The sequence below is a fragment of the Haemaphysalis longicornis genome, unplaced genomic scaffold (assembly GCF_048455015.1).
Source record: "Haemaphysalis longicornis isolate Haplotype H1 unplaced genomic scaffold, Haemaphysalis longicornis Haplotype H1 scaffold_9, whole genome shotgun sequence".
In the NCBI taxonomy this organism is placed as follows: Eukaryota; Metazoa; Arthropoda; class Arachnida; order Ixodida; family Ixodidae; genus Haemaphysalis; species Haemaphysalis longicornis.
The window spans coordinates 152,072,973-152,100,300 of NW_027526460.1; the positions used below are offsets into that span (position 1 = coordinate 152,072,973).

At 46.1% G+C, this 27,328-nt stretch overlaps 1 protein-coding gene across 1 annotated transcript in view; it reads left to right on the plus strand.

The window, feature by feature from the left end:
• Positions 1-4,149: 4,149 nt before the first annotated feature.
• LOC144151660 (protein O-mannosyl-transferase TMTC1-like) overlaps positions 4,150-27,328 on the plus strand; it is a 112,719-nt gene continuing 89,540 nt past the window's right edge. The window contains exon 1 of the mRNA XM_077682778.1: positions 4,150-5,894. Coding sequence (XP_077538904.1) covers positions 5,227-5,894 — 668 coding nt within the window. The 5' untranslated portion in view covers positions 4,150-5,226. The remainder of the gene's footprint in view (positions 5,895-27,328) is intronic.

The window sequence follows — 27,328 nt, forward strand, 5'->3', positions numbered from 1 at the left end:
AAGATGCAAGTTTGCAGCTCAAACCGGCTATTGGAACATATATTGTCCGGCAAGGACAAGCAAAAACTACGAATTAACCGAATTTGTGCAATGGAGCAGTTTGATTTGATTGATTGTGGGGTTTAACGCGCCGACGCAACGCAGGCGATGAGGCGCGCCGTAGTGGAGGGCTCCGGATTAATTTTGACCACCTGGGGATCTTTATCGTGCGCCGAAATCTCGTACACACGGGCGTTTTTGCTTTTCGCCTCCATCAGAAAAGCGGCCGCCGCGGCCGGGAATCGAACCCGCGACCTCGTGCTCAGCAGCGCAACGCCTTAGCCACTGAGCCACCGCGGCGGGTAATGGAGCAGTTTGAAATAACCCACTTTAAAATATATTGAAAACGTAGCGGGCCAATTAAAATTTGGAAATTTCCAGAAGTTCTGGTCATCCGTGTGTGAATTATTGTGAGTCTACGGCGTTTCAACGCTTCATAGCTTTCTGTTTTGGTCAAAAAAGCTTTAGCGGCTGGAACAAAGCTAAAAAAGGCGACAGGCTGTCAATTTCAAATTCTCGCCCCACTTTCATTTTACCCACTATTAGTAAATTAACGGACCATTTATTTCCCAAACACCTTAATAGCTATCTATGTAAATCCAATCTCCTGATTAATTGCCAGCTTGGTTTCCAATCCTACGTTCCACTAACCTAGCCTTACTTTCCTTAGCAGACTATATAAAAAAATCAATCGACACCGGAGATTTTGTGGATTCAGTTTTTACATTTGAGTAAAGCGTTTGATACAATGAATCGCAATTTTTTGTGCCAGAAATTAGAAGCCTATGGTGTAACAGGGCCACTATAAAAAGCTATTTGCTTGACATAAAGCTAAAGGGCTATAATATAAAATAAAGGCCAACCCGTACCACATACGTATCACGGGTGACGCCAATTAAAAATAAACAAACTGGACCGAAGTCAACTAGAGTTTTGAAGAGAAGGAAAAACCCACCGAAGTGGAAAATAAAAGGGAAAAATGCTACACAGCGACACCACAGCCAGGAGAGCGGGCCCGGGGAGACTCCCCTGATCTCCCCTGGGACGGTAGCAGGAAAGGTTGGGATGAGGGATTCGGATGGTGGTAATAAGGAATGGGTTATGGGAAAGTGGGTAGGAATGGGGACAGCGAGGTTTTCGTTCTAATCCTTAGATGTCTGACTCCTAAAATAGGCCTGAAAACTCAGGATGGGCGTCAGACGATTCCAATTGGAATTCAGCGGACCCCACTATAGGCTCCAACTATCTGAGCTCCGACAGCGAAGAACAGGGAGAACCCGCGACGGAGTGACGACAACTAATCTCTGGACCCTTTTCACAACCAGCCCCCCGGCTAACACCCACCAGGTCCCCCGAGTACTCAAAAGACACCTGCCCAGCCTACATAGGTACTAATCCCCCTCGTCTCAACGGTTTCGGATACTGGTAAAGCTAACTGTCCGACAGACGGGGTAAACTGTACCCTGTACGCATCTCGATCCTATGTGCACCTGAATCACCTATCTCCATAGGAAGGCCTATGTGACTTATAGGGTTTCGGTGGACCTCTTATGTGCTCCTATGCCAACCACTCACCCACCAGGGAGCCCCCCATACGGGCAGCAGCCATCAGGTGGAAGGAGTAATCCTTATAGAGTACGACCAGCCATACTCCCGATACTGAGGACGAGAAGCTTCCCTAAGAAGTGAGCCTATCCCTCTTTCCTCGGTCCTAGCAAGTGCGCGCCTCCTAGACTGGTTGCTACTAAAGGCCAGAGATATTGGCCATCATGAGCACCTATCGAAGGCCCTGGATCCTGTTGTCCAGGAACCTTCGTGTCGGCAGCGAGCAGTCGTGCCCGCGTGGGGTGACTGCGGCGGAACCTTAATAAGAGATCCTTTTTCACCGCTTTTAAGCCAAGTTCCCAGAGCCAACCTCGGTAGCCACCCAGGCTGTCCGGGCCTGCCTCCGCGTCCAGCATCGGCTCTGGGGCAAGGAACTGGCCCATACAGTTCCAGGGAGTCGCTGCCACTCCCTTGGGGTTTTGCATCCCCGGGTGAGACCTGGCACCCACCCACCGCTGCCGTTGGCAACTGACCAAAGCTAGGCAGCCGAAACCGCCTTCGCCCAGCCAGCTGGCAGGGGGGACCACTAGCAGGTGGCAGTCGGATTCCCCATCCCCCCCCCCCTATTTGCTTGACAGGCAGTACACAGTATATGCGGCTGATACCGTTTCAGAAGCCACAACATTTACCCAAGGCGTACCCCAGGGCCGCATATTGGGCCCGCTGCTCTTTATTTTATAGATTAATGACATTTCTAATTTACTTCATTCCTTTTATTGTTTCATATATGCAGATGATACAACAATGCCTTTATGAGATCAATCGACAATTTCTCTCACTTCTCACAAAAAAATTAATATCTGATTTATAGGACTTCTAATAGGCAGACCAGCATTCTCCCTACCACAATGCTCGGATCTCGCACCATTTCTCCATCTTAACATACATAATTTCTTGGCATCGAATGCGACCATAGTCTACGTTTTGTTTCATTTTTCTTCTCTTAAGCAGAAAACCGGATTCGGCATCCGAGCATTGTTGAAAAAATGGTCGTTCTTTTCTCATCATGCACTGCTATAATTGTATTTCGCTTTCATTCATAGTCATATCAATTATGGCCTGGCCTCCAGGGGTAACGCATATTCTTCCCATATCCCATCAGCCCAACACATCCAGAATGGATCCCTTCGCATTATCACACGTAATTCATATCATTCCTGAGGTGCACCTCTGTTGCGTGAGAACAAGATATTGTGAAACATGGTTACGTAGCGCGGTAAAGACGCGACAAAAGTAGAGACCACACAGCGCTAGTCCTGTGTGGTCTCTACTTTTGTCCCGTACGTAACCATGTTTCACAGTTCGAACCAACTAGCCCACATTTACGCGTTAACAAGATATTATCCCTAAATCAATCATTTAACTACAAGGTAGGCATATTTTTTTGCAAGTTACTTCACTGTTGAATTTCATACGATGCCATCGACATTGGTCGCTTAAGGACTAAAAATGTCGGAGGTTTGCAGCCAATAACAACTTATTATTACCTACTGCTCACACTAATTACGGCAAGAAAACTTCTTGCTTCGCTGCAATTCGATTGGAAAATGTCCTCCCTCTCAAAATGAAGTCATCGTCATGCAAATGAGCTGTAAAAATGCCTCAAAGATTTTTGTTGTTTGTAATTGAAATAGAAAATCACACATTCTATGGTTCTTAGCAATATTGTTTGCTCCTGTATTCCTTTATACTAAATCTTGTATTTCATTTGAATATTGTTTCCTGCTTTGTTGATTGATGTCCTTTTGTTTAATTGAGTGTTTGCTGATTCTGAATAGGTTTCTCTTGTTATTTGGATTTTTTTCTCGACTAGGCGTGGTCATTACTACTTGTTTTGTTTTGCTTGGAGGCGAAAAGCAAAAACGCCCGTGTGTACGAGATTTCGGCGCACGTGAAAGATCCCCAGGTGGTCAAAATTAATCCGGAGCCCTCCACTACGGCGCGCCTCATCGCCTGCGTTGCGTCGGCGCGTTAAACCCTACAATCAATCATCTGTTTTGTTTTGCTGCTTTATAAATTCGCGTTTTGCATTTCTCATCGAGGGTTCGGTTACAGTCGGCACTATGGGACTCTGGTCCAGCTGTAAAAAATTTCTATCTCTTGAGATTACAAAAAAATAAATTTGACTTTGAAATTTGAATTTGACTTTGAGTGAGTTACCAAAGGTTAAACGTTTCAGAGAAAACTTTCGTTCTTAATGACCCTTTTAAACCTAAGGGTAGAAGAGGCCAAATGCTACACGGAAGGTAGACTGCTGTGATTGCCCAAAGCTTGCCGCAGGAAAGGGGTTTGGCGATCGCGGCTACACGCAACCGCTTGTTCGATTTTCCCGCACCGACGCTGGTGCAGCCGCGCATGCGCGCTCGCCGGATCAGCATCGAACGCCCGATAGATGCCTCGCCCCGATAGATGGCGAGCCGATACCGTTGGTGGGGCTCAACGATCAGCTGTCGCGCAGCGCCGCTCCTTCTCCGCGCGAGTGCGGCCTGAGCCTCGGGTCCGAGCGCCAGTGGTGGTGCGCCGCCCGGTCGTTACAGGTCTCCCCGCATCATCCCGCGCCGGGAGCAGCGCTTCTCCCCCTCGCCCGCAGCGTGGCGCCTCCGCGGCGAGGCCACGCTCCGCCTTCCCGCCCTGTGCCTCCTCCTCGCGGTTCCTGCAGCCAGGTGTAGCGGCGACGTCAGCGGTCTGCGCCTTGCACCCCGGTAGCGGTTTGTTAGCCGGGCTTCGTCTCGCGTCTCGCAGAAGCCGATGGTAGGGGAACGGCGGACTCCGCGGCGGTGTGCATCTGTGGTCGCTTAGGGCTTTGAAAAGGAATATCGGCGTTGGGAATTTCTCCTCTAAGTCCCTTAATTCCACTCGCCCGCAGCTCAAAAGAGGTTGTCCTGTGCGCGAGAAAAACGTTTCATAGTTTAGGGGAGTTCCCACGCATGTTTATGACTGATCGTTGCCCGCGCTAGACCTGCAGTTTAGGTGGAAAGTATATGTAAATTACGACACTGTCTTGCTGCTGTGGATGCAGTTTATTTTACCTCCTTAGCGGTTTCCAGGTAATCAACTGGACTTTTTGGGACGAGAAGCTAGTTTTAAAACCGAACGTCTCGCTTTTAACTTCTTCATGCATCTTTTGCGACGCATCCGTCAACAGCTAACAGTCCAGCAGTAAACCAATGCTCATTTGATCTCTAGTTTTACAAGCTCTGTTCCAAAAGTATCGGGATGTATGGTTAGGGGTTTTAAAGTGCGCTTGCTAAGTTTGTTAGAAACACCTTCGAAACGAAACCCAGCAATTTATGTTCGCAATTTATGGCCTCAGAAGTCGAACGATGCAACATGGTCGGTGTTCGCGGCTGTATTCTTTTTTCAAATGTTTGGGTTTATTATACCCCAGTTGCAATTAGGCGGGGATGCATATAAGCGCTGCAATATATCGATGTTAGCTCACTTATGTTCATACCGTTCCTTAAACCTCCATTCATCGATTGCGAGCATCAACAATTGCTGAAAGTTTGCATACGGGGTGTTGTGTTCGTTGTGATCGACTAAAAGAGCCCTACTACCGGCTGCCCGTAATACAACGGAAGCATGGCCTGCGGAAATTGGATCGGTACAAGAGGGGAAGCCGGTTTGTTTCACCGCTACATGCTCAATTCGAGCGGCTGGCTGCCAGGCCATGCGGCAGGCAGGGTAGCCAGCAGACCACTGGTTGACGTACACAGTGTCTCAGCCGATGAACCTCATGATACGGCCTCTGAAGAAGACGCCGCTGGGAGTGCTATAACCAAGTGTCTGAACATTGCCCATCACTCCTTCCGGGCCTGCCTCCGATCTTACCGACACCAAAAAGGAGACGTTGTTAGTGCCCCACAAGATGCACCACAGCCGTCGTCTCGTAGAAGACAGCCGATAGGTCATCATCCCCATCTACAGCGAGAGCGGCATCAGAAGCGACGCGCTAGTGTCCGCCGTGATGATGACGGTGAGGTCGTGCACGCCGGTGGCGGCTTTGCGGCCAAACTGCCAGCTGTGTGTGCCGGTGTTGTGGCCGTGCTGTGTTACCTGAATTCGCTCGACGGCCAGTTTGTGCATGACGACATGGTGGCCATTGTGGGAAACCCAGACGTCACCGGCGAACACAGGACGCGGTCGTCACACCGGTCGTCCTCGCTCTGGATGAACGACTTTTGGGGGCGAGCGATGGCCGATGTCCAGAGTCACAAGTCCTACAGGCCTCTCACCGTTCTCAGCTTCAGGTAAAGTGACGCCTCAATATTTGTAGCTGCAGAATGAGCAACCTGACAGTGCAGCACTTTTTCTTAAAGTAAAAATCTATATATTTGTGGGTTAGCTGCAATTCTTCTGATTATAATACATTTTACGGAAATATTCTGATTGCAAAACCGCAGGTCACGCTTTGCCATGCGATAAACTTCGAGCTTGCCGAAAGTGGCGTAACCATAAAGAACAGCGCGCTTATTATGCAACAAAACAGCACAATAAACAATGCGAAAGGACTAAACAATGACATAAACGCAGTATCACGTGCAATAAATATGCAAAAATGAAAGAACTTATTTGTTTATTTGTTGTAACCCAGGCTAATGCTTTGAAGACGGGAGACTGAAAACAATGTCAAGACAGCTGAGCTTGCAGACACGCGCACAAAAAAGACAACTGGCTAAAGTACGGCGCAACAACAACAACAAAAACGCATTTGTACCAGTATGCCCATGGCACATTGCAATCCCCTATAACTGTCGATCTCACGGACGTTTAGAGGGGAATACACATATCAGCAGGTACGAAGGGCGAATCGCGCAAATATAACATTCAAAAACACAGAACACAGCAGCCGTAAATAACTTTTTTCCGTCATTTCCACAATCTCAGGGGAAAGGAGGTTTAAGTAACCGTACCGGTCACCCGCCTCAGTGGCGCAATGACGTTGTGCTGTTGAGGCCAACGACGCGGGTGTGATTCCGGCCATGGTGACGGCTTTTCTGATGGAGGCGAAAAGCAAAAACGCCCCTGTTTCAAAATTTAGGCGCAAAATAGAGATCCCCAGGTAATGAAAGTTAATCCACACCCTTCCACTATGCTACACCTTGCAGCAAAGGTGTCGTGTCCGTGCGTTACACCATTAAAAATTTGTAAAATTGTACACGGCATGAAGGAATGAAGGAATCTTTTAGTACATGGAAGATGCCGCCAGCTTTGCGCGTAGGATATAGACGTAATGACGGGTGTGGGAGAGAAGGGATTGAGTGATGTCATTAGGGATGCGAAACAAAACTATAAAAAAATCCAAGATGTGCGACCTTGCGACCGTAACTAAGTTGTGGAAAGGCATAATTATTTTTTATTCTTCAAAGGCTCGATGCCCTGTGGCAGTTTGAACATTTGAAACGTGCTAACTTTTTTTGTACAATTTTAGCACATGAGTGAGGTTTCCTACAGAAGGTTCCTAGGTTGACGACGCACATTCAAGTTGCAAGCAGACGGCGCTTTTGTACAGATTAAGCTTGATGGAAGAAAGAGCGTTTTAAGCAACAGAGCACGAGGTTACGTTGTTGGGGGTGAACTCGATGCGAACTTTTCATACTCGGTCGGATGCAATATGAATGCACAGATATTTACGAGGGGAAACTAGTTACAAGCAAGTGGTATTTGAGTGACTCAAAAACATTTCAGTAGTGCCAATGCGAATTCGCGTAAATGTGCCCTTGTCAACAGTCAGCGCCATTTTGCGCTTGTGGCTTCAAAAGGAGATAGCGTTTCTACGGGAAGTGGCACGCCAACCAGTTGGGGTAGTTTTTCAGCGAAGTGGACGCGGTAATTGGAGAATATGTGAACTGAGAAAAAACACAGGTAAGCAAGTCATTATTATGGAGAAGAGACAGTAATGGCCCCAGTACGCCGCCTTCGTGGACGCCTCATCGCGCAAGCTGTGGTGAAGAGTTTATGTCGTTAGCGACAACAAATTCTTGGCAGATAGTAAGGAAGCTTTCTGCTCCTTCTAGTAGAATTGTGTCACGACCAAAATTTTATTTCAATGGTTGCAACCAGTGTAAACTCAATCAAATGCTTTTGCGAAGTCTAAAAAGATGCAGTTGGCAATAGAACTACGATCAACATTATACTATGCAATTCATCAACTGGCAGCATGACACGCATGAAGACGTATTGGAAAAACCGCGTTATGTGAATGAAAAAAAAAATGAATTTGATCACAAGTAGTTTGCAACATGTTAAAGAATCTCCCACGGAACGGTGGTGACGCGGGTCGATAGTTTAATAGTGAATGCTTATAACCTGAATTATACGCTAAAGACACCTTTCCTATGTTTCATTCCGGCGAAAGTTCACCTACGTCTAACGATTGTCGAAGAACGTTGGCTAACAATTTCAACCGCATTGTTTGGTACTTTCTAGAAAACTTAGTTTATAACCGTCTATACCAACCGCGCACAATGCACTGGAGTTGATGAGCACAAGGTATTGCGAAATAACTCGTGACGGCAAAATTCTAGTTTTTACGGTGTCAAGTGCGCGAAAAAAATATGAAAAATTGCTTCGTACAGCGCAGCAGTGGAATCACGGTCCGGTATGCGTTTATTATTAGGATCATTAGTGCGATTTGTCTCTTGTCGTCAGGTTTAACGCACCAAAATCTTCAGTTGACGTTACGCAACATGTCCGGTTGCGTGTTTGCAGAAAACGTTTATCTGAAATTTTAAATTTTAGAATATTCTTTACCATACGGAGTGATCAAAGTTAAGTCGACAGGTATTTTTAGAATTAAACGCTTAGATGCACGCGAAGACCACCGTAGAGTGAGGGTATGCGCCAAGGGGGACGCACAATGAGGTGGTAACTATTGATATCACCTGCCGCGGTGGCTCAGTGGCTAAGGCGTTGTGGTGCTGAGCATGAAGGCGCGGGTTCGATTCCCGGCCGCAGTGGCCGCTTTTCTGCTGGAGGCGAAAAGCAAAAACGCCCGTGTGTACGAGATTTCGGCGCATGTTAAAGATCAAAATTAATCCGGAGCCCTCCACTACGGCGCGCCTCATCACCTGATCACCTGCGTTGCGTCGGCGCGTTAAACTCTACAATCAATCAATCAATCAATCAATCAATCAATCAATCAATCAATCAATCAATCAATCAATCAATCAATCGATCAATCAATCAATCAATCAATCAATCAATCAATCAATCAATAAACAAGTAAATCAATCAATAAATAAATCAATCAATCAATCAATAAACAAGTAAATCAATCAATAAATCAACCAATAAACAAATAAGTAAACCAATCAATCAATCAATCAATCAATCAATCAATCAATCAATCAATCAATCAATCAGACAATCAAACTATTGATGTCGGTGGCCTAATTAACTAAAATTCATTAATTAATTTTTAGCGGCTGCAGTAAGCTGGCATGTTTGTATTGAAAAGTTAGAGGCAATCGCGTTTCCACGCAGTTCAATTTGGCAGAATTCTTCTAGCGCATCCGTGCTCCGAGATATCGAACTGCGAAGTTTAATTGCCCTTCTCATGATTACACATGCAAGACTGAAGACCGGCGCAAAGCTCGTTCCTTCTGTGACGCGCATGCTGTGTACGGTGTTTAGTTCTACAACGGGGTGAGGCATAGGAAAAAGTGATAACTGGCACCCTTTCAGTCTTGGTTGGCGTTATCGCAATCTGCAGTACTCGGAACCGCTATCGAAACAGAACAAAGGGGAGGAGCTTTGTGCCGGTCGTCACTGTCAAGCGTGCGTAATCATGCGAACGGCAATTAAACTTCGAAGTTAACTATCTCGGAGTACGGATACGCTAGAAGAATTCTGCCAAATGGAACTGCATGGATTCACGATTGCCTCTAACTTTTCCACGCACGGATTTGCCGCGCTTTTCCAGCAGTCTCTAGATACAGGAATAGTACCAGATGATTGGAAGATCGGTTGTATCACTCCCATTTACAAATCAGGGGACCGTTCAATGCCCTCCAATTATAGACCGATATCTTTGACTAGTATTCCGGGTAAATTACTTGAACATATAACATCTTCCGCAGTTATGAAATATTTAGGTAAGCATAACTTTTTTTTTAATAATCAGCATGATTTTCAGCAAGGCCACTCTTGTGAAACACAATTATTTGAACTCATTACGGATCTTCATCAAGCTGTTCACGATTCAATAAAAATTGAGGCTATATTCATTGACTTCAAGAAAGCATTTGATAAAGTTCCCCATGCTCGACTATTGATGAAGCTTAGCCGGCTTAACATCCATAGTACCATTATAAATTGGATTACAAGTTTTTTAACCAATCGCTACCAGTTTGTTTCAGTAAGCGATCAGTCTTCTGCTTTAGCAAAAGTTACATCTGGCGTCCTTCAAGGCTCAGTAGTTGGACCAATTTTATTCCTAATTTACATTAATGATATCAGTAAAAACATGTCTTCAACAGTTCGATTATTTGCGGGCGATTGCGTTCTCTATAGACAAATCAAAACCTCTGAAGATTTTAATATTTTACAGGCCGACGTAAACAAAATCTCCCTTTGGTGCGAGAACTGGCAAATGGAAATTAATGTTTCTAAAACAAAAGCAATGAGATTTACCAGATCTAGTAACGTTCAGTTCACTTCGTATTTTATGAATAACTTGTGCATAGAAACTGTGACTACGTTAAAATATTTAGGAGTTCATTTAAGTTCTAACCTTACATGGAATGATCACGTTGATGAAACAATTTCGAAAGCAAATAAAACACTGGGTTTCATTAGGCGTAACTTGTATTTAGCAAATCAGTCAACTCAACTATTAGCTTACACAGCTTTAGTTCGTTCAAAAATGGAATATGCTTCTAGAATATGGAATCCAAATCAAACGTACCTAATAAACAAGCTCGAGTCGTTACAAAATAAAGCAGCTCGTTTCCTTACCAAGAACTACTCCAGAACATCCAGCATCACGGCTATCAAAGATTCCCTCCAATTACCCTCCCTAGAAAAACGGCGTCTACTGGCACTGCTCTCGCACTTCCACAGAATGTATCATACCCGTCATGCTTCACTGCATCCCATATCAAGCCGCCTCATCAAACTTTTCCGCGCCTCGACCATCCCTTCAAAGTCCGCCCCATTTTTGCACGTACAAATCTCCTTCGCCGATCACCGCTCTTTCTGGCCATTTACCACTGGAACAAGCTGGCAAAAGAAATTGCTGCTATTCGTGATCACGACTCATTTGTTGCACAACTGAAGCGCAATATGAACGCGCGTGTCGTGTAAAAACAGAACTGTGTGCTTTTTACTACATGAACCGAATTTACAGGTTTTGTATTGAGTGTTTTTAGTTGCACCCATTTCTTTTTCCTGATTCTTCTGTTCTTTTTTTATTTCTTTATTGTTTGGTAACCTGTAATATGTAATAAGTTGCATTTATCTGCAAATTGTGTTTAAATTTCTGAAATATCTCGTTGTAATCCCCCCTATGTAATGCCCGCAAGGGCCTTTAGGGTATCTGAATAAAAAACAAACGAACATGCGTGTTTACTGCAGCCACTAAAAAGTTAATTATTCAATATTAGTTAATCAAGCCACCGACATCAATGATTAGCACCTCATTCTGCTTCCCCCTAATCGCATAACCTCACTCTAGAGGTGGTCTTCAGGTAAAATTAAACGCCCAATTTAAAAAAAACCTGTCGGCTTAACTTTGATCACCTTGTATATTCTTTGATATTTCGTGAATAAGCAGTAAAAGCGCTTTTTTTGTGTTGGGTAAACGCCTGGTATTATCTTTATACAAACGGGCATCTGGGGCATAATAAATGATCCCTCACGAGCATAAAGAGGTCGATTAGATGGGTTACTAGATTTTTCAAAGGTGCCCAATTACCGTAAACCTTGGCCCCACCTAACTTGTTTTAAAAATATAATTTCAATAACGTGGCGTTCCAGGTTAATTTTGCTAAACTCGAAGTTGCCATAATCACTCCGGATTTTAGTGCCCCTCGTAACATTCTGCAGTGTTACATTGGTAAAAAAAATTCCTAGGCCATAAACCTCAGATCCGCTATACGTGTAATTTAAAAACAGGTCAGGAAAACTTGTGAGCCCAAGATTACTACGTCACCAATAGAGAGCGTTATCTTAGGGAGTTGCGAAACCATGTTTGTTAGAATCAAGTAAGAACGTGCCAAGAAACTTTCGGTTGCTGGATATGCTAGGTCTAAACGATGGCGCTAGTTTTGGCCACCGAATTCCTTTGTAATATAATCTCCCAGCAGTAAAGCACATAGTAAAGGATAGCGTCTAATAACAGCCCCATCTGTCATAAGAACTGGTTACAAAAGAAGGTGCCAAGGAGTGCAAATAAAGAAAGTGTGTGTGGTACACTGGAAGGATTTGTAAAGAGGCGCAGACAGGGGGCGAAAAACAATAGCCTTGTAGATGACGTGCACGAGGGAGTATTTAAACGCGTGACAAAATTGCCAGCTCTGTGCCACCTTCTACTTTTATGACTACCTGTTACTGGAGGTACTACATGTAGTTTTTGTAGGCAGAGAATTACGTTGATCGACGTTCAGGACAGGGACAATTCATCATGCTTCAGATGGTTGTCCCTACCCTACGCTTCAGTCGGGCGAATTTCAGGGTTACACTTCTTCCGCTGTATGAAGGAGCGCAGGCGGCGGTAGGCACACGCACTTAGGCGCGGAAGCGTTCAGGAGCAACCCAGCTTATTCCTCTTTGCTATTTTTTTCCAAGTGAAAATCACAATATGGGTGCCCGGACCCCGTAAAACCCGCAAGCCGGGGGAACCTTCGCAATCATCGGCCCGAAGGCAAACATTGCGTTTTCTCTGGCTCGCAGCGAACGCTACCGTTCTGCACGCTCAGCGCAAGAGTGGAGAAATTGCTTTTTCGCAGGCTCAGGCCCATCACGCGATCGAACTCTCGAGCACAATACGACTGCGCATACAAAGGGTAGAGAAGCAATTCATTCGCGTATGTTGTGTTTCTTTGTACTTCTACGTTTGTCTGCCCTTCCTAAGCCTTTGATTTCCCGTCACGAGAAATGACAAAAACAAAATTTAGGCTCTGCATTTACCGGTCTCCGAGGCCTGGTTTTTAATATGAACGTATTACAGGAGATGTTGATTCCGGCTTCCAACATTGGCTGGTCCATTCTCTGAACAAAAATAAAATAATCCATGCCTCGAGCAATTTGGCAGTGCAGCTCAAGCTCTTCAGGAACGCCGCCGAAGTTACGACATATATTGTGCGCAATCCAAGCTTACCAGACCAGTAACAACTGAGCACAGCGATAAAGCAGTTGCCCCAGTGTATAACCCAAGAAAAAATGTTCATAGCCGGGCCACATGTCTTCTATAAACGCACATGAATAGGCGTACACAATACAGCAGCGACCTGCTCGACCATATAACCGGCTAGGATTGCTCCGACGGCAAAGCGTAGCGTACTATGCTGCAGAAAAAGCCGAACGCTCGATGCGCGCATTCCGCAAACTGGAAACGGCTCGAACTGGCTTTTCGTTCTCCTGGGAATCCCTTTTGTAAAGATCGCAATCGCAATGTTCTCGATTTTCACTTTCGCTTTTTTTTTTCTTCGCAAGACGATTACCAGGTTTCCTGGGGACTGAACGGTGTAGGGTAAGAATAAATTTGGTCGGCTATACAAAACTTTAAAATAGTGTGCCCAGCATTCCGTGTGTGGTAGTGCCTTGCGTTTTCGCCGCTGCTCACATGCGAGTTACTACAGCATAAATTTGCGTGAAGTTTTACTCATACGAAGAACAAACAGCCTGAAATTTTGACATTGCGGGAACTAACAACAAACACACAATGCGCGCATGTTGTGTGTTTTGAGACGAAGCTTGTATTGGCTGACTTGTGCCGTAAATGGTGGTGTGCACCGAAGCGCCTTGCGGCAAAGCCAACTTTTTGATTGTGCTATGATGACAATGCTGATGCTGATGATGATCATGATGCCCGCGAAATGTTTCGCCCTGCCCACTAAGGCAGATTGGCTAGAAATGAAGTGTTGACTTCGCCACAGTTGGGCCTAACAGAAAGTTTGTGTAAGCTCTCTGTTCTCAGCTGGCGTGGGCGCTACCGCACATGTGTCGCGCTATGCCACGCCACAATGGGAGCCAGTCAGCGTCGTCGATCGCATTGCGCCACACCGCAGGTGCGGAGGCTCTCGTCGAGCAGTTCCGCCTCCAGCGCGGCATGGGTAGGCCGCGCATTTTTTGCTCCTCACCAGAGCCGGCAGTCATCAAAGAACGTAAACGTTCCTGATAATCGCGGAAGAATGATGTACAATGACGTATGCCAAACATCCGCGTTCGGGGAAAGCCCAGTGAAATGAAATGGTTTAGTTTTGGTCGATCGACGGTTTTTTGTTTTCTTTTCGGACATAAGGATTCGATGTTGGCAGAAGTGTATTAGATTTCGTTTTGCTGTCATTGCGTTTTCATTTTGGTTCTTTTCGTTTCCAGAGGGGTCAAGGAAGGAAAGGCTTAGTTCATTTCTGACCGTTTGTGTATTGTAGAAATTTCGCGCCGATTGTCGTTTTTATTACGGAGAGTATCGAATCAGACCAGACTGTTATCCAATTACAGTTAACTGCTTCGGTTTTGAACGCTGTTTCATATAAACAGCGTACTTCCTAAAGCCACTTTTGAGTCTCTATATCCAAGTTTTCAAGGCAACGTTTTGAGTTGGCTTGAAGGACCAACGGAATAACTAACCTCACTGGGCGTTTTTTTTAACGCGCTGCTTCTGCTATAAGGAAATAACCATGTATTGCACGCAGATGCCGGGAGAGAGAGAGAGAGAAATAATTATTTATTGGAGAGTTTAGCTCCAACCCAAACAGGAGCTGGCTACTCCAGGCATTGGAGTATACAAAAAGTACAATACTTGCCCTAAGGAACCACAAGGGGTTAGAGTAAGTACATTGAGACAGCAGCGGATGAAAGATGCCCACTCAGTAACTACTTGCTCTGTGTAGTACACAAGCACACCCATATATATATATATATATATATATATATATATATATATATATATATATATATATATATATATATATATATATATATATATATATATATATATATATATATACATGATTCCTTACAGCAGTGGAATATAGTTAAAAAAAACAACCACGAGAACTATACACATCTATACACAGACGACAACCACGACGCGACACAGATAGTTTCGGCAAGAATAGGAGTGTCCAAGATAGCAGGTTAAGCTTATCACTTAATTTTTTCCGCTCGGTCGCATATAGAGGGCACTCAAGCAGGACATGACGCACATCTTCAGTTTGGTGTCTACAGGCACAGCAGGTGTCATCAGCGAATCGAATACGGTAAAAAAATTTCTTGGTGTAGGCCACGTCAAGGCGAAGGCGATGTAATAACGTGTCGACCGAACGACCCAGATGAGACGCACACGGGTATGTAAGTTACGGGTCCACTTGGTATAACAGCGATGAACGATATTTATCGGTCAACCTGGTTTCTAAAGTAATGTGTGTCCTTAGTTTTTTCAAATAATTTTTAACATCACCTCTGGTAAAAGGCACGGCGCTACACGTGGAATTTGAATGAGCGGTTGCTGCTAGTCGGTCAGCTCGTGAATTTCCTCTTATTCCAATGTGCCCGGGAATCCACTGAAATGTTATTTTCTGAGTTTTTCCTATTTCAGTTGCCATCGTTTGGGCGCATTGAAGGACCGTTGCTGTGCGGTTTGAGGGCAGCCAACACAATCGCTCCGGCCGCTTTTTCATTGCCGCTGCGTAAAGCCGTTGTAAATGTTCGACATGATTATTTGTACGGGGAAGGGGGTGGCAAAGGGTAACAGCTTTACGTGCAGCATTGCAGTGTTGTGCAGCATTTGTGCACGCATCAAGTGCGTTCCACAGGCCAGCGGGGCTAAGCCGTCGTAAAAAAAATTGGCGTGATTTTATGTATTGTGTTGTGAAATTTTCTAATTACACCTTAGTGTATCGTCTACACCTTGTTGCGATGATGCCGCGATACATAGGGTTGTCAATCGTTTTGGTGCAAGTACAGAGTATAACGCAGCAACAGCGTGTCACACCTTGCCATGCATTGTAAAGAAATGTCGTGCTTTCTGACACTGATGCAAAAATTTTCTCAAAACTTGCGTTGACTTACCAGAATATTGTGCAGCCGTATTTCTTAGATTCGGAGCAAATTTAAGTTGTGAAGTATTCTACACTAACTTTGCTTGGAGAATCGATAATCCGGAATGAAAGTTTATATGTATTCTATGTCGAGAGAATTTGTCCTCAGGCGACGGCACAGAAATTGGTTCAACGTGGCCCAGAGCTATAAAAATATTTCAAAAATGCCTTCGTTTGTTGCAGTGCTGCGCAAACTGTACTTTAGAAATGGCAACCTCCGCAGAACCAATTGTTCGTTGAAAGCAAAAAATACGCCGCTTCCGGGGTTATTTGGAAACACGTTTCGTCGCATCATTTTAACCCGCCTCCGGAAGCTTCCACAGTCTAGCGCCCCTGCAATGTTGCCTGAAATAAATGTGCCTTTATGCGCGAGGAGCGAGAAACTTCATCCTGTCTTTGAACCTTCCCGAGCAAAATAATTCCGACTCAATAAGTAAGAGGTGGCGGTTGTTTCCATTGCTAGGCAACGCGTGGGATTGAGCAGAGCAGTTTATCGGCTCAGGGAAAGAGGCCAGGAACCAGGAAGAAAGGTGAGGGCGCGTCATTCTAGCTGACAGAATGACGCACCATGCCATGAACGTCCTTAGCGCTGCGCTGAACCGCCTTGTTCTGCTGTTTGCACGCCCTCCTTCATGTGTAGTCAACTTGCCTAGTTGTATGGCCGAAGCAGGTGATGGAGCACATGATGGTTGTGTGCGACAATTGTGGTTGTGTCCAAACAATTGAACACATTTTATTAGAATGTGCGGCCTACATGGAACCGAGATCCCACTTCCTTGAAAGCATGGAACGTCTAGAACAGGGACCAATTACTCTCAGAAATATTTTAGGACCATGGATTCATCCGTCAAAGCAGCGCCAAGCTCTACGGAGTTTATTCTCTTATTTGGATGAAATTGGTCTAATTTCAAAATTGTAAATTATGTGGCCCAAGCTCAGAACAAAAGTCCGCTACCGCGCCAAGTTCACGACAGTTTTTTTTTCTTTTTCTTTCCTGCCCAGCTCTTACTTTGGCCTTTTCTTCCCCCATCCCCAACCCACAGCAGAGAAGCATGTAGGCGTCTGTAAATGCCGGCAAACCTCTCTGCTTTTCCAATAAAGAGCCTTCTCTCTCTCTCTCTCTCTCTCTCTTGTGTGCGACGAACGGAAAAGAGCACCGACAGCAGCCACGTACGCCATTCCGCTGTCTTTACTCGCTGTTGTGCACCTAAGTTATATTCCAAGCAACATACCACAACCAGGAGTAAATAGTGTGGCGTGTAAGTGTATTTTCTAATTCATATATGCGTATCCATTTCTAGCATATCCATAAGCACGCTAAACCACGAAAAGTACGATCCATAATTTCCGCTATGTTAAACGTTGCGTCTTCATACCCACCGTACCTAAGAAACAAACCGCAGTTAGATTAAAAACACGTACGCATTTAAACCACGTGATCACCATGATCAGGAAGTTCAGACCTCTCAACGAATTGGGGATTTTTTTGTTGTGAGACTCATTAACGACTTCTGGGCCTATTTGATAGCCCTCGCGTATTGAATTTCATCAGAGGAATTGAAAGACGGTACTTGAAGGTGACCCCCCTTCCCTCGCCTCTTTCTTTACATAAAAGACCTGGAAAATGTTACAGACCAGCGCTAATAAGGTCGGCCTGAGACATTTTAAAGCCGTGTACGCAAAGTCAGGAAAAGCGCGGTGTTCACACATTGCATAGCTACTGGAGGGGAATAATCAGGCCGGCAGCGAGCAGTGAACCGTCAGCGCCATGCTGTATCGTTTTGGTGAACGCTTTGGTGTACGTAACTGGCCCAGGTGGTCAGGCATCGGGCGGCTATATTTACTTCCAAATAGATACAAGCCAGGCCGCTTCAGTGCGACGCGGAAAGTCGATTAAGCGTGTTACTAAGTCGTACCCGGTCGCGTATTCCCAAACCATATCCCGTAGGGGCCCAGGCCAACCACACCCCCTAAGAAGCGACGCAGCCAATGAGGTTGAAAAATTGCAATATTTTTAACCTCCTTGGACGCAGCACCGTGACGTCACTTCCTCTATGTGTGCGACTTCATGCGAGGTGGATTTTTTCTTTTTTTCCCCCTCCCCTCGTTTCGGCTGCTTTGAGGGCGGCCGATGGTTTCGCTCCGTGGGCGGGGCTGGCCTGCGGCGCTGGGGAAACTGACGCACATGTGGTAGAAGTTAACCTTTTGTACCTGAGCCCCTGATCTCTCCGCGCTCTTCTTGCGCGCCTGCAGGTTGACGCTGACCTCCGGTCGTGTTCCTAGATAAGCGCTCGGTTGGTGCTCGAAGTGCGTGCGCGCGGATGGACGCTTTTACGTACATATAGCAATTATACACGTTCCGGAAAGAAAACACCCTCATTGGAAGCTCATTCTACAACACACAGAAGGGTATACAATTGAGTTGGGTGCTCTTTCACACCTCAATACACGATTCGGTGCTGGAGGTAAGGATTACAAGAAAGGCAGCCAATTACCCATGACTACATTTACAAACTGTCCTACTCTTGCGAAATATTGCAGCTGCATGAGCTGCTACAGTTCGGCACTTTCATAAGCACTATTACATTGAATGTCGTTAACATTAACTTCCATGCATTAATCCTTTATCAGGAACAGTGCCACTAAGGAAAACATTGACATTTTGTTAACAGCAATGGAAGGTGTGAATCGTTCTTGCAAAGGTGATACGTTAATAAGAAAGACACCAGCTCAAACATACACGTTTTACACTCGGTCATGAATGCTGCATAATTTGCAGTGCTGGTCATAACATTTTAGGGAAACAATATCAAAAATTTATACCAACCAAGGGATAAGTAATAGTTGGATTCTACAGCTTCTGAAGCGCTCAAGGAGTTTGATTTATGTCGTCTGCACAGTGCTATTGACCACAGTCTCTTCACTGAAGCCTACAGGGCACAGTTTGATATCAGTAACCATGCGTTCTACCTCTCACACTGTTGCCAATGTCGATTAGTTATTTTTAACAATTTGTGCTTCATGCACACACAGATTTTGCTGCATAAGATACGTTATTTATAAATAGACAGCTCCAGCACGATCCGAATGGCGCTGATGCCCCCCCTGTAGTCGGGAAGGCACATCAAATCGTTACCACTTAATTTGGCTCTGTCCATTATTCGACCGTAATCGCCACCAGCTTTTAACTCTAGGTCCCGCCCCTGCGACTGAACAGGAACCTGTTATTCGGGTCCGTGACGATCCCACCGCACTAGAACCAATTACCGAGTACGCCCTTGAAAACTGACTCTACAAATTGGTGTAGCAGCCTGACCGACTTCCCCGTTCGGTCTACAGTGTGAACTGTCTGCAGCGTGCACTGTTTTCAGTGTGAACCACATTGTCTACAGAGTGAACTGTACGTTTAAGTGTGAACTGTGTGTTTTGCTGCCACTGACTGACTTTAATGTGTTCATTTTGCGATTTGGACCCCAAGACTGCAACTGTGTTCATTGTGTGAGTTGTGACCTCCCCTTTTCTCCTCATCCTTGCTCCCCCCCCAGGGCCCCGTGGCCTCTGATCTAATAAAGTGTTTCACTCACTCAGATATGTATATTCTTTTCGCTCGGACTAATGAGTAGTTGCGCGTGAGCTTGAAGTCACGGTAGTCGCAGCACAGATAAAACTATTTTAAAAAAAGTTATCTCCTGGGCGCACTATTTTTGGGATAGTGATCTGGGAGTCCAAATAGCGGCAAAAAATGTCACTTTTTGAGATCCACTTATGGGTATAGATGAGCAGTTTGTGTCCGTTTCCTGCGACGTATTTTTAGCTACCACATATATAGATTTCTGTAGTGTCTGGCCTTTTAATTCTCGCGCATTGCGTCACAGCTCGCGCCTCAACTGTAAGCCGCACACACGCAAAAAAGTATACAAATGTATAAACAAGAAATAGCACGGATAAAAATATAAATAGTACAACAGAAGTTTCGAAACGCCGCCTCACGCACTATAACGCTCCGTATCGAAAAACATACCTTTCGCCTTGTTTCTGGACCTTTTGGACAATCCAGGTTGTGTTGGTGCACCCGCTCTACGTGTCCATGAAGGCGTTGACTGCTACTTCGTCAGGCAGGTTCTCGCGGAACACAGACTCATGATTTGTTGACGCGAGGTCATCTCTGATGACCTCGAGCGGCTGCTCGTGCTTATCCATGAAGCAGAAGTTATAAGCTTCGCGACCATCGCGTGAATGCGCGGGGAACGCGCGTGGCGCACGCAATTATGAGAACGGACCTTGTGATGGGCAGTTCTGCGCGAGTGCGAGGTACAGACGAGTATAGCGAATAACACGCTCGCTGATGTTCGCAGCAGACGAGCAACCGACGTAGGCGTGTGCTTTCGACCGAATGAGAGCAAACGTTCTGCGCTTCGGTAGGGAGTCCAAAGAACCACCCAAGTCCAAAAAAACATTTTTTGCCTTCACTTTATTGGGAGTGCTTGCTTTCCGGAACGTAAACAATAACTACATATGTACGTGCAAAAGCATTCATCCGCGCGCGCACTTTGAGCAACGCGCCGAGCGCTAGCTTAACTAGGAACAGCATGAGAGACGAGTGACTGACGGCGCGCAAGAGAGCGCGGAGAGCGAGCTTCATCTTCCCAGCGCGTACCCCAGGCTTGCGCTCGGAGCGAAACCATCGGCCGCCGCGAAGCAGCGCGATCACGAAAGATCAAAACAAATTTTTTTCTTCATTTTTATGAGAGTGTTTGCTTTCCGGAACGTGTATAATAGCCACATGTACGTGAAAACGTCCATCCGCGCGCACGCACTTCGAGCACCGAGCCGAGCGTTTATCTAGGAACACAATCGGAGGTTAGCGTCAACTTGCAGGCGCGCAAGAAGAGCGCGGAGAGATCAGGGGCTCAGGTACAAAAGGTTAACTTCTACCACATGTGCGTCAGTTTCCCCAGCGCCGCAGGCCAGCCCCGCCCACGGAGCGAAACCATCGGCCGCCCACAAAGCAGCCGAAACGAGGGGAGGGGGAAAAAAAGAAAAAAATCCACCTCGCATGAAGTCGCGCACATAGAGGAGAGTTGCGCGATATCGTTTTTCGGCCTTGAATGGACATGTATGACGCAGCAAGTGACAACACGGTGCCGCGTCCAAGGAGGAAAAAAAAAAATTTTTAAACCTCCTTGGCTGCGTCGCTGCTTAGGGGGTGTGGTCGGCCTGGGCCCCTACGGGATATGGTTTGGGAATACGCTACCCGGTCCCAAAATCGACGTATCAGACACCAAATCACCATTATTTACGAAATCAATGAGCACAATTGAGCGACTGCAACATCTTATGGCAAAAAAATAGGGGCCTTCACAAAGAAAACATTTTCGCTGCTGGGGCTTGAACCGAAGTTAATCACGCCAAGGTCCGAGGTCCGATATTCTACCTCTTGGCCGGAGAGGTCGAACAGCGTGTGAGGGAGAGGGGGGAGGGAGGGAGAGAAATAACATTTATTCGAAAAGTTCCGCCTTACGGGGTAGTGGCCGTTGTCCACAGGGCCGCCGCGAGCTGGAGGTCTCAGGAGGTGACTAGCACCCGGTACGAGAGCTCGGAGCTACGCAAGGCCTGCTCCCAGGCCTGAGGTGTGTAGGGGGGATACGTAAGGCACTGGACTGGCCGAGGGAATGAAAGTGTGTGTTCAGTGCACCGCAGTGCGGGCAGTGGGGTTAGGGAAGCAGGCGGGGGTGGGAGTGTAGTAAGATTGTGGGGTGGGGCAAGTGTGCGCTCGGATGATGCGCCACCTGCGGACTTTCTCTCGTGATAGGGTGGGGCTGGGGTGAGAGTGTTTGATGGTTCAGCCTGTGCTGGAGTGTAACGTCCGGGCATGTGTATAGTGGGGTGGGGATGCTGTGTCCAAGAGCAGAAGAAGCAGGAGCTTGGGTCATGAGTTCTCGAGCTGAGATTGTGCTGCCTCGTTCCCTCCTAAGCAGAGTAAGCGGGGTTCACATTAGCTACAGAGGATCCTGGGGAGGGTGTAGATATGAAACTTGTGAAGAAAGTGGCCCTTGAGGTGGTTGGATACTTCCTCTGCCACCGTAGTGAAGGGGGAGAGGACAGACATGGTTGTGCGGTGGAGAGGCCGTGCATGGAAGTAACGCCCTCATTAAAGTCATTGCCTTCATCCTTGGGACAGATGCCTGAAGCCTGTGCGCATTAACCTTTTTCTTAATAAGTGAACTTATTCGCAATGAAAGCAGGCCTGCCAAAGCATAAGGAAAGATCGGGTGTCAGTGCCTACGAGGAGGAAGCATACGAGTGATTCTCGAACTAAGTCACAATACTTATTTTGGGATCACGTCGCAGTAAAACGTTAAGGTGGCCCTTACTTTCCCATCGATTATACAAGCAGTGAAAACTTTGTTAGACAACACCTCAGGAAATCTGAGTATGCATTGCCGACGGTGCGGATGCAGCGCAAACCTGTTTGATATTGCTAACAGAGGAAAAAACAAAAACAAGCTGTCGAGAGAAATAATGGAAGCGATTATGATAGACACAAAAGGCAGCGCGTGCGTGAGCAGCCCGTCAGTACAGCTGACCGAAAAGGAAAAGCTGTACCTTAGGCAGGCATGTGCCGAGACTAAGTTCATCGGGTGTCAAGGAGGACTCATTTGCGCGATATCGTTTTTCGGCCTTGAATGGACATGTATGACGCAGCAAGTTATTCATATCTCATTTGATAAGCATTCACAACCCGTATATATGTTTGACCTTTGTAATAAACATTCAGTTGCTAGTCCAGCATTGTCCCTGTCAGTTTTTGTTAACATTTAGTCCTTCGTATGCATGTTCAGCTGGTTTCTTCTAAACTTAATATGCACCAACTAGCCCAGCAACAAACTCTCCTGTATTACCTATCTGAGCATTTATCATCAAAATAAATCATCAACAGCCGATTTAGGTCCAGTGAGGGATAAAGGTCACTACCGTTATCCTCCACCGACTCCTGCCCTGCTGTGCCCGAGTTCATTTTTTGCCTCCGAATTTTCTTATTGCGTTTTTCCATCGAGTTAATGGTCTTCCCCGTCTTGTAGTCCCGTCTCTGGATATGCAGTGTGCTGTCCTTTCGTCTCACTGCATTGCCAGCCCAAGTCCACTTCTTCTTAATTTGAACTATGATATCTTCTACTCGAGTTGGCTGCTTGATCCAGGATGCTCGTTTGGTGTCCCTAAGCGTTACTTCCATGATTCTTCGCTCCATGGCCCGTTGGCCCGACCAAGGTTTGCTTTTTAGTTTCTTAGTAAAGCATCACGTTTGCGCTCCTTATGATGATATACGGAGCGCAAGCGTGGCCGGTAGAATAAACTGGTTGTTTGCAGGCTTACAATTTGCATAATTACGTGTAAACATTCACCTCTTTAAATAAGTAAGAGAATCGCAACGCCTCTACAATTCCTTCTGTACAGTAACGCCCGTATGATATTTTTCATGACGTGGTCTATCGTACAGCGCCAGACAGTGTACAAAAATAGAAACAATCGATGTAGCACACCAGCACTGTCTGGGCTAGGTAATGGAAAATTTGTTTTCGTACACACACTGGGCAAAGTACAGTCACGAACAAATGAAACGCGAACACGAAAATGTGAGCCGTAACACACAAATAGCGCAATTTCTTTCCATGCAAATCAAAAGACGCATGGCTTAGATACAGTACCAAAGTTGGGCAATGTGGCTTTACAACTATACGAATAGCACGCCATCCTTGGACCCCAACGAAATGTATTTTTTAAAATTTTGCATGTTCTGGTTCATATTTTCATGTTCGGATTTCCCTTGTCCATGACTGTACCTCGATACTGTGTACAACACAGGCTAGTTTATGTTTTTTGCACCGTATCGGAATGAGGATGGGCGTTTTATATTTTACAGTGCGCGCATTTTTTTTCGCACAACAGTCACTTTTAAAAGGGACATGCTGAAAAACATAAAAACAACAGGGTTTTTATATGGGTCGGACAGGGTCGGACGGTAACTATTTTCAACTGCTTATTTATTACTGCCTTGCAAACTTTAACACATGCTATCCGAAGTATTAGAGTTACGTGGAAGTGCACAGCTTGAATTCACCAGCAAGCATTTGAACAATGGAAAACACCCTGCGTCAATTTCCGGTGGCCACATCACCCTATGCCATCCCAGCTATCAAAATATCTATATTCTCTCAGTTTATGGTAACGTCGAATTTGGTTTGTTCATACGCTGGTTATGCACGTCAAGGATAACCTCAACCTGTCGAATTCAGCCCTTCGGAATCGCAAGTGTGTGGTCGTAGCCAGCGTCACTAAGGGAGGAACAGAACTTAAGACACATTTCTCTGTTAAAAAAATTGTGTTTATCTGTTGGGAAAAACTCCGAACGTGTTGTACACATTCTAGACTTTGTTGCGGTAAGATGACAAGCAAATATTTGCATCTGACTACGTGTCCCTCTGAAGTGAAGGCATAATGAAAGTAGGTAAGCTTAGTTTCTTGCTGTTCAGCAATAGTTTCTTGCTGTTCAGCAGGTAAGCATCTGTTTGTAAGTTACAGGCGGCTTGAAGGTGATGCGCATGCCAGTGCGCGAGAAGCATGTCATCAGCGTAACTGATAAATCTTGGAGTCAAGTGCACATTTGTTGAAGTCATTTACAGCACAACTAGGCAAAATCCAAGCGCAATTGAAATCACCCAGGCAACGGCATCTGCAAACAATGTGGATTACCTGACAGCCAAGAAGTCGCTGACCTCGACCACTTGCTATGTAACTGCCGTGCTTTGCACGACCAGTGAACCACGCTCTAACGCTATACACAGTCAGGGCAAAACGCTGAAAACTCCTAGTTCTTGTTTCAATTACAAGCTTAAAGGTGACTCAACCGTGGTCATGGCTCCCGGGCCAACGCAATTTAGTTTTGGAGAACACAGACGAACCACGGGTTCTGCAACATAGTATGTAGTAGTTCCATTTGTACAAATCATGTACATCAGGCGGAAAGGGTTAGAAATGAGACTGAAATACGGCGTGGATAAGTGAGGAAACCTTCAAAGAAGCCATGCATAAAAAGGCTGGTAAAAGGATCTACGGGAAGCACGGAGGAAGAGAATGACGAAAAATGGTGGAGGGTCCTGTTTGATTGCGCAAAGCCGCGTGTAGAAAAGGTCCACCCGGGCCACTAGTGTCGGTGTAACCGAGTAACTGCCGGATCGATATTGGATGGAGTTGGGACGGTCATTCGGAATGAACAACCCCAGGTGCCCCCCGGGAATCGGCGGGAGCGGAACCCAGACTGCCCTGAAGCCTCGGCAGGCCGAACGGCACACGGTCCGGCTCTCCGCTCCCGGCCCGGTGTTATATAAAGAGCTTTATTAACGCAGCCGAACTGTAGTCGGGGAGCAACTTAGCCGTATAGTCGAAGGAGTAGAGACTGCCCTGTGATCAGCTTCCTAAGTTGGCGGAAGGTAGAAAAGCTGCCCGGAAGCAGTTGTTCTTACCTGGGGGACTCTGACGAGGCCTTCGGCGTGACGGTCACTCTGAAATAATTAGGGAAACAAGAAGTTGATATAACGTAACGATTCACGCGGTCCTAATGTGGCAGGGTAGGCTGGCAATACACGACATGGGAAATAAGTGGATGAATGTTTTTTTTTGTTTTTTTAAAGACGATAGTCTTCATCTGGTTGCTCAAACGGGAAAATTTTGGACACTTCGTGTGTGTGTGTGTGTGTTTCTGTCTGTCTGTCTGTCCTCGATTCAGCCTTCCGGCTCAAAGTGAAAAAAATACTTGAAAATTAGTTTATATCGGCAGTACAGTTCGAAACTCCCGGAACCGCTGGCATTAGGCATAAATGTCCGGTTGTATAGCGCAAAGAAAACCCCAGGGACATTTGAGGCAAAATATTATGTACGTAACCTGCAGTTCCCGCGTTATTTTAGTTAGGAATACAAATTGGGTTTGTTATGACGAGAGTACGCGAAAAAAAGGTGGTCGCGGAAGAGGACGAAATATTTTTATTGCTCCCATAGAATAGGAAAAAAGAAGCGGGGGATGCCTGTCAGTCATTCATGGTGGGCGGCTTCCCTAGTTCGGGGTGTCATGGCCAGCTGCAGCTCGATTGGCCCTAATCACCAGGTCACGGTGGTTTTGCAGGGCATCGCTGGTCAGCAGGCCCTCCCACTGCTCCGGTGTCAGTGCGAGGACTTCTGGTAGGTCTGTGAAGCCCATATACTCCCACACCGTATGGTACACGCCTGTGTTGGGCGTCCCAGAGGAGAAGTTGCAGTCGTAGCTAAAGAGGAGCCACATGGCGTGTGGAAATGCGTTTCTTTGCAGCCTTCAGAATTGTGTGGCTTCTTATTTATATAGCTTCGGGTGAGGTGGCGGTTGTATTCTTCTGGAGAGCCTGTAGTGCTCTAGTATGTCCGTGCTGCGTTTAGAAATCGGCGGAAGTAAACAAATCCCGGGCCATCTCTACTAACGTGAACCCTGAGGAGGGGCGAAGCAAAAAGCATGCACAAGTGTATTCTTGGAGCCCTGAAATTTTTGCTAACGGAGATGAAACCGTCGGGGGTAGAGGTATACAGAAGAAACGAGCGCTACAAACGAGGACAGAAAAAGCGAAGAACGACGAGACAGATGCGCTTCTCAGACAGATGCTCTGTCCTCGTTTGTAGCTCTCGTTTTTCCTTAAGCAACGAACCAACTAGCCCAACAGCATATTTTACTGAAGTAGAGGTATACAGCTTTTCTGTAAAAGTATCGTGTCTTTGAAGCATGAACCCTTCTAGCGCGACGCGTAAATGAGTGTCCCGGTGTTTTTTAGGGCGCATTACGAAGCGTTCCAGCACGAGGCGTAAACGAGTGTCCCGGTGTTTTGGTACCATGACAACACGAGACAATGCTTACGACGACGACGACATGAGACGGCGACAGCGCGAGCCCCTAAGGGGCTTTGCCCCAAAAACGACGCGATAAAGTTGGCGCAGAAAGGCGTCAGCACTTGCGAGATGAAAGCATGTACAAAAAGAACAGCACCCCCGCTCGTGCTGTTCTATAGGCGGGAAAAGAAACAAAATATAATAAAAGGATGGGCGTTGTACCAGGAGTGCGAAGGCGGGACAACTAAATGGAATTGAACAAACCGCGTTCTATTCATCACGAGAATTGTGAGGCAGACAGGAAAAAAGTCTCGAGTTGTGGTTGCGGAGAGCGGAGAACGGGTATTCGGCGGGCGGAAGAGGCGGCACACAACTATCGTTTTCTACGACATTTGAAGCAAGCAACTGCGCGGCCAATCTTTTGGTATTGTATTCACGTATTGCAAAATAAGAGGTAAAATTGAGAACAGCAACGTGGGATTGTTAGAACTCCGCTTTTTGAACTGTGCTTTTGC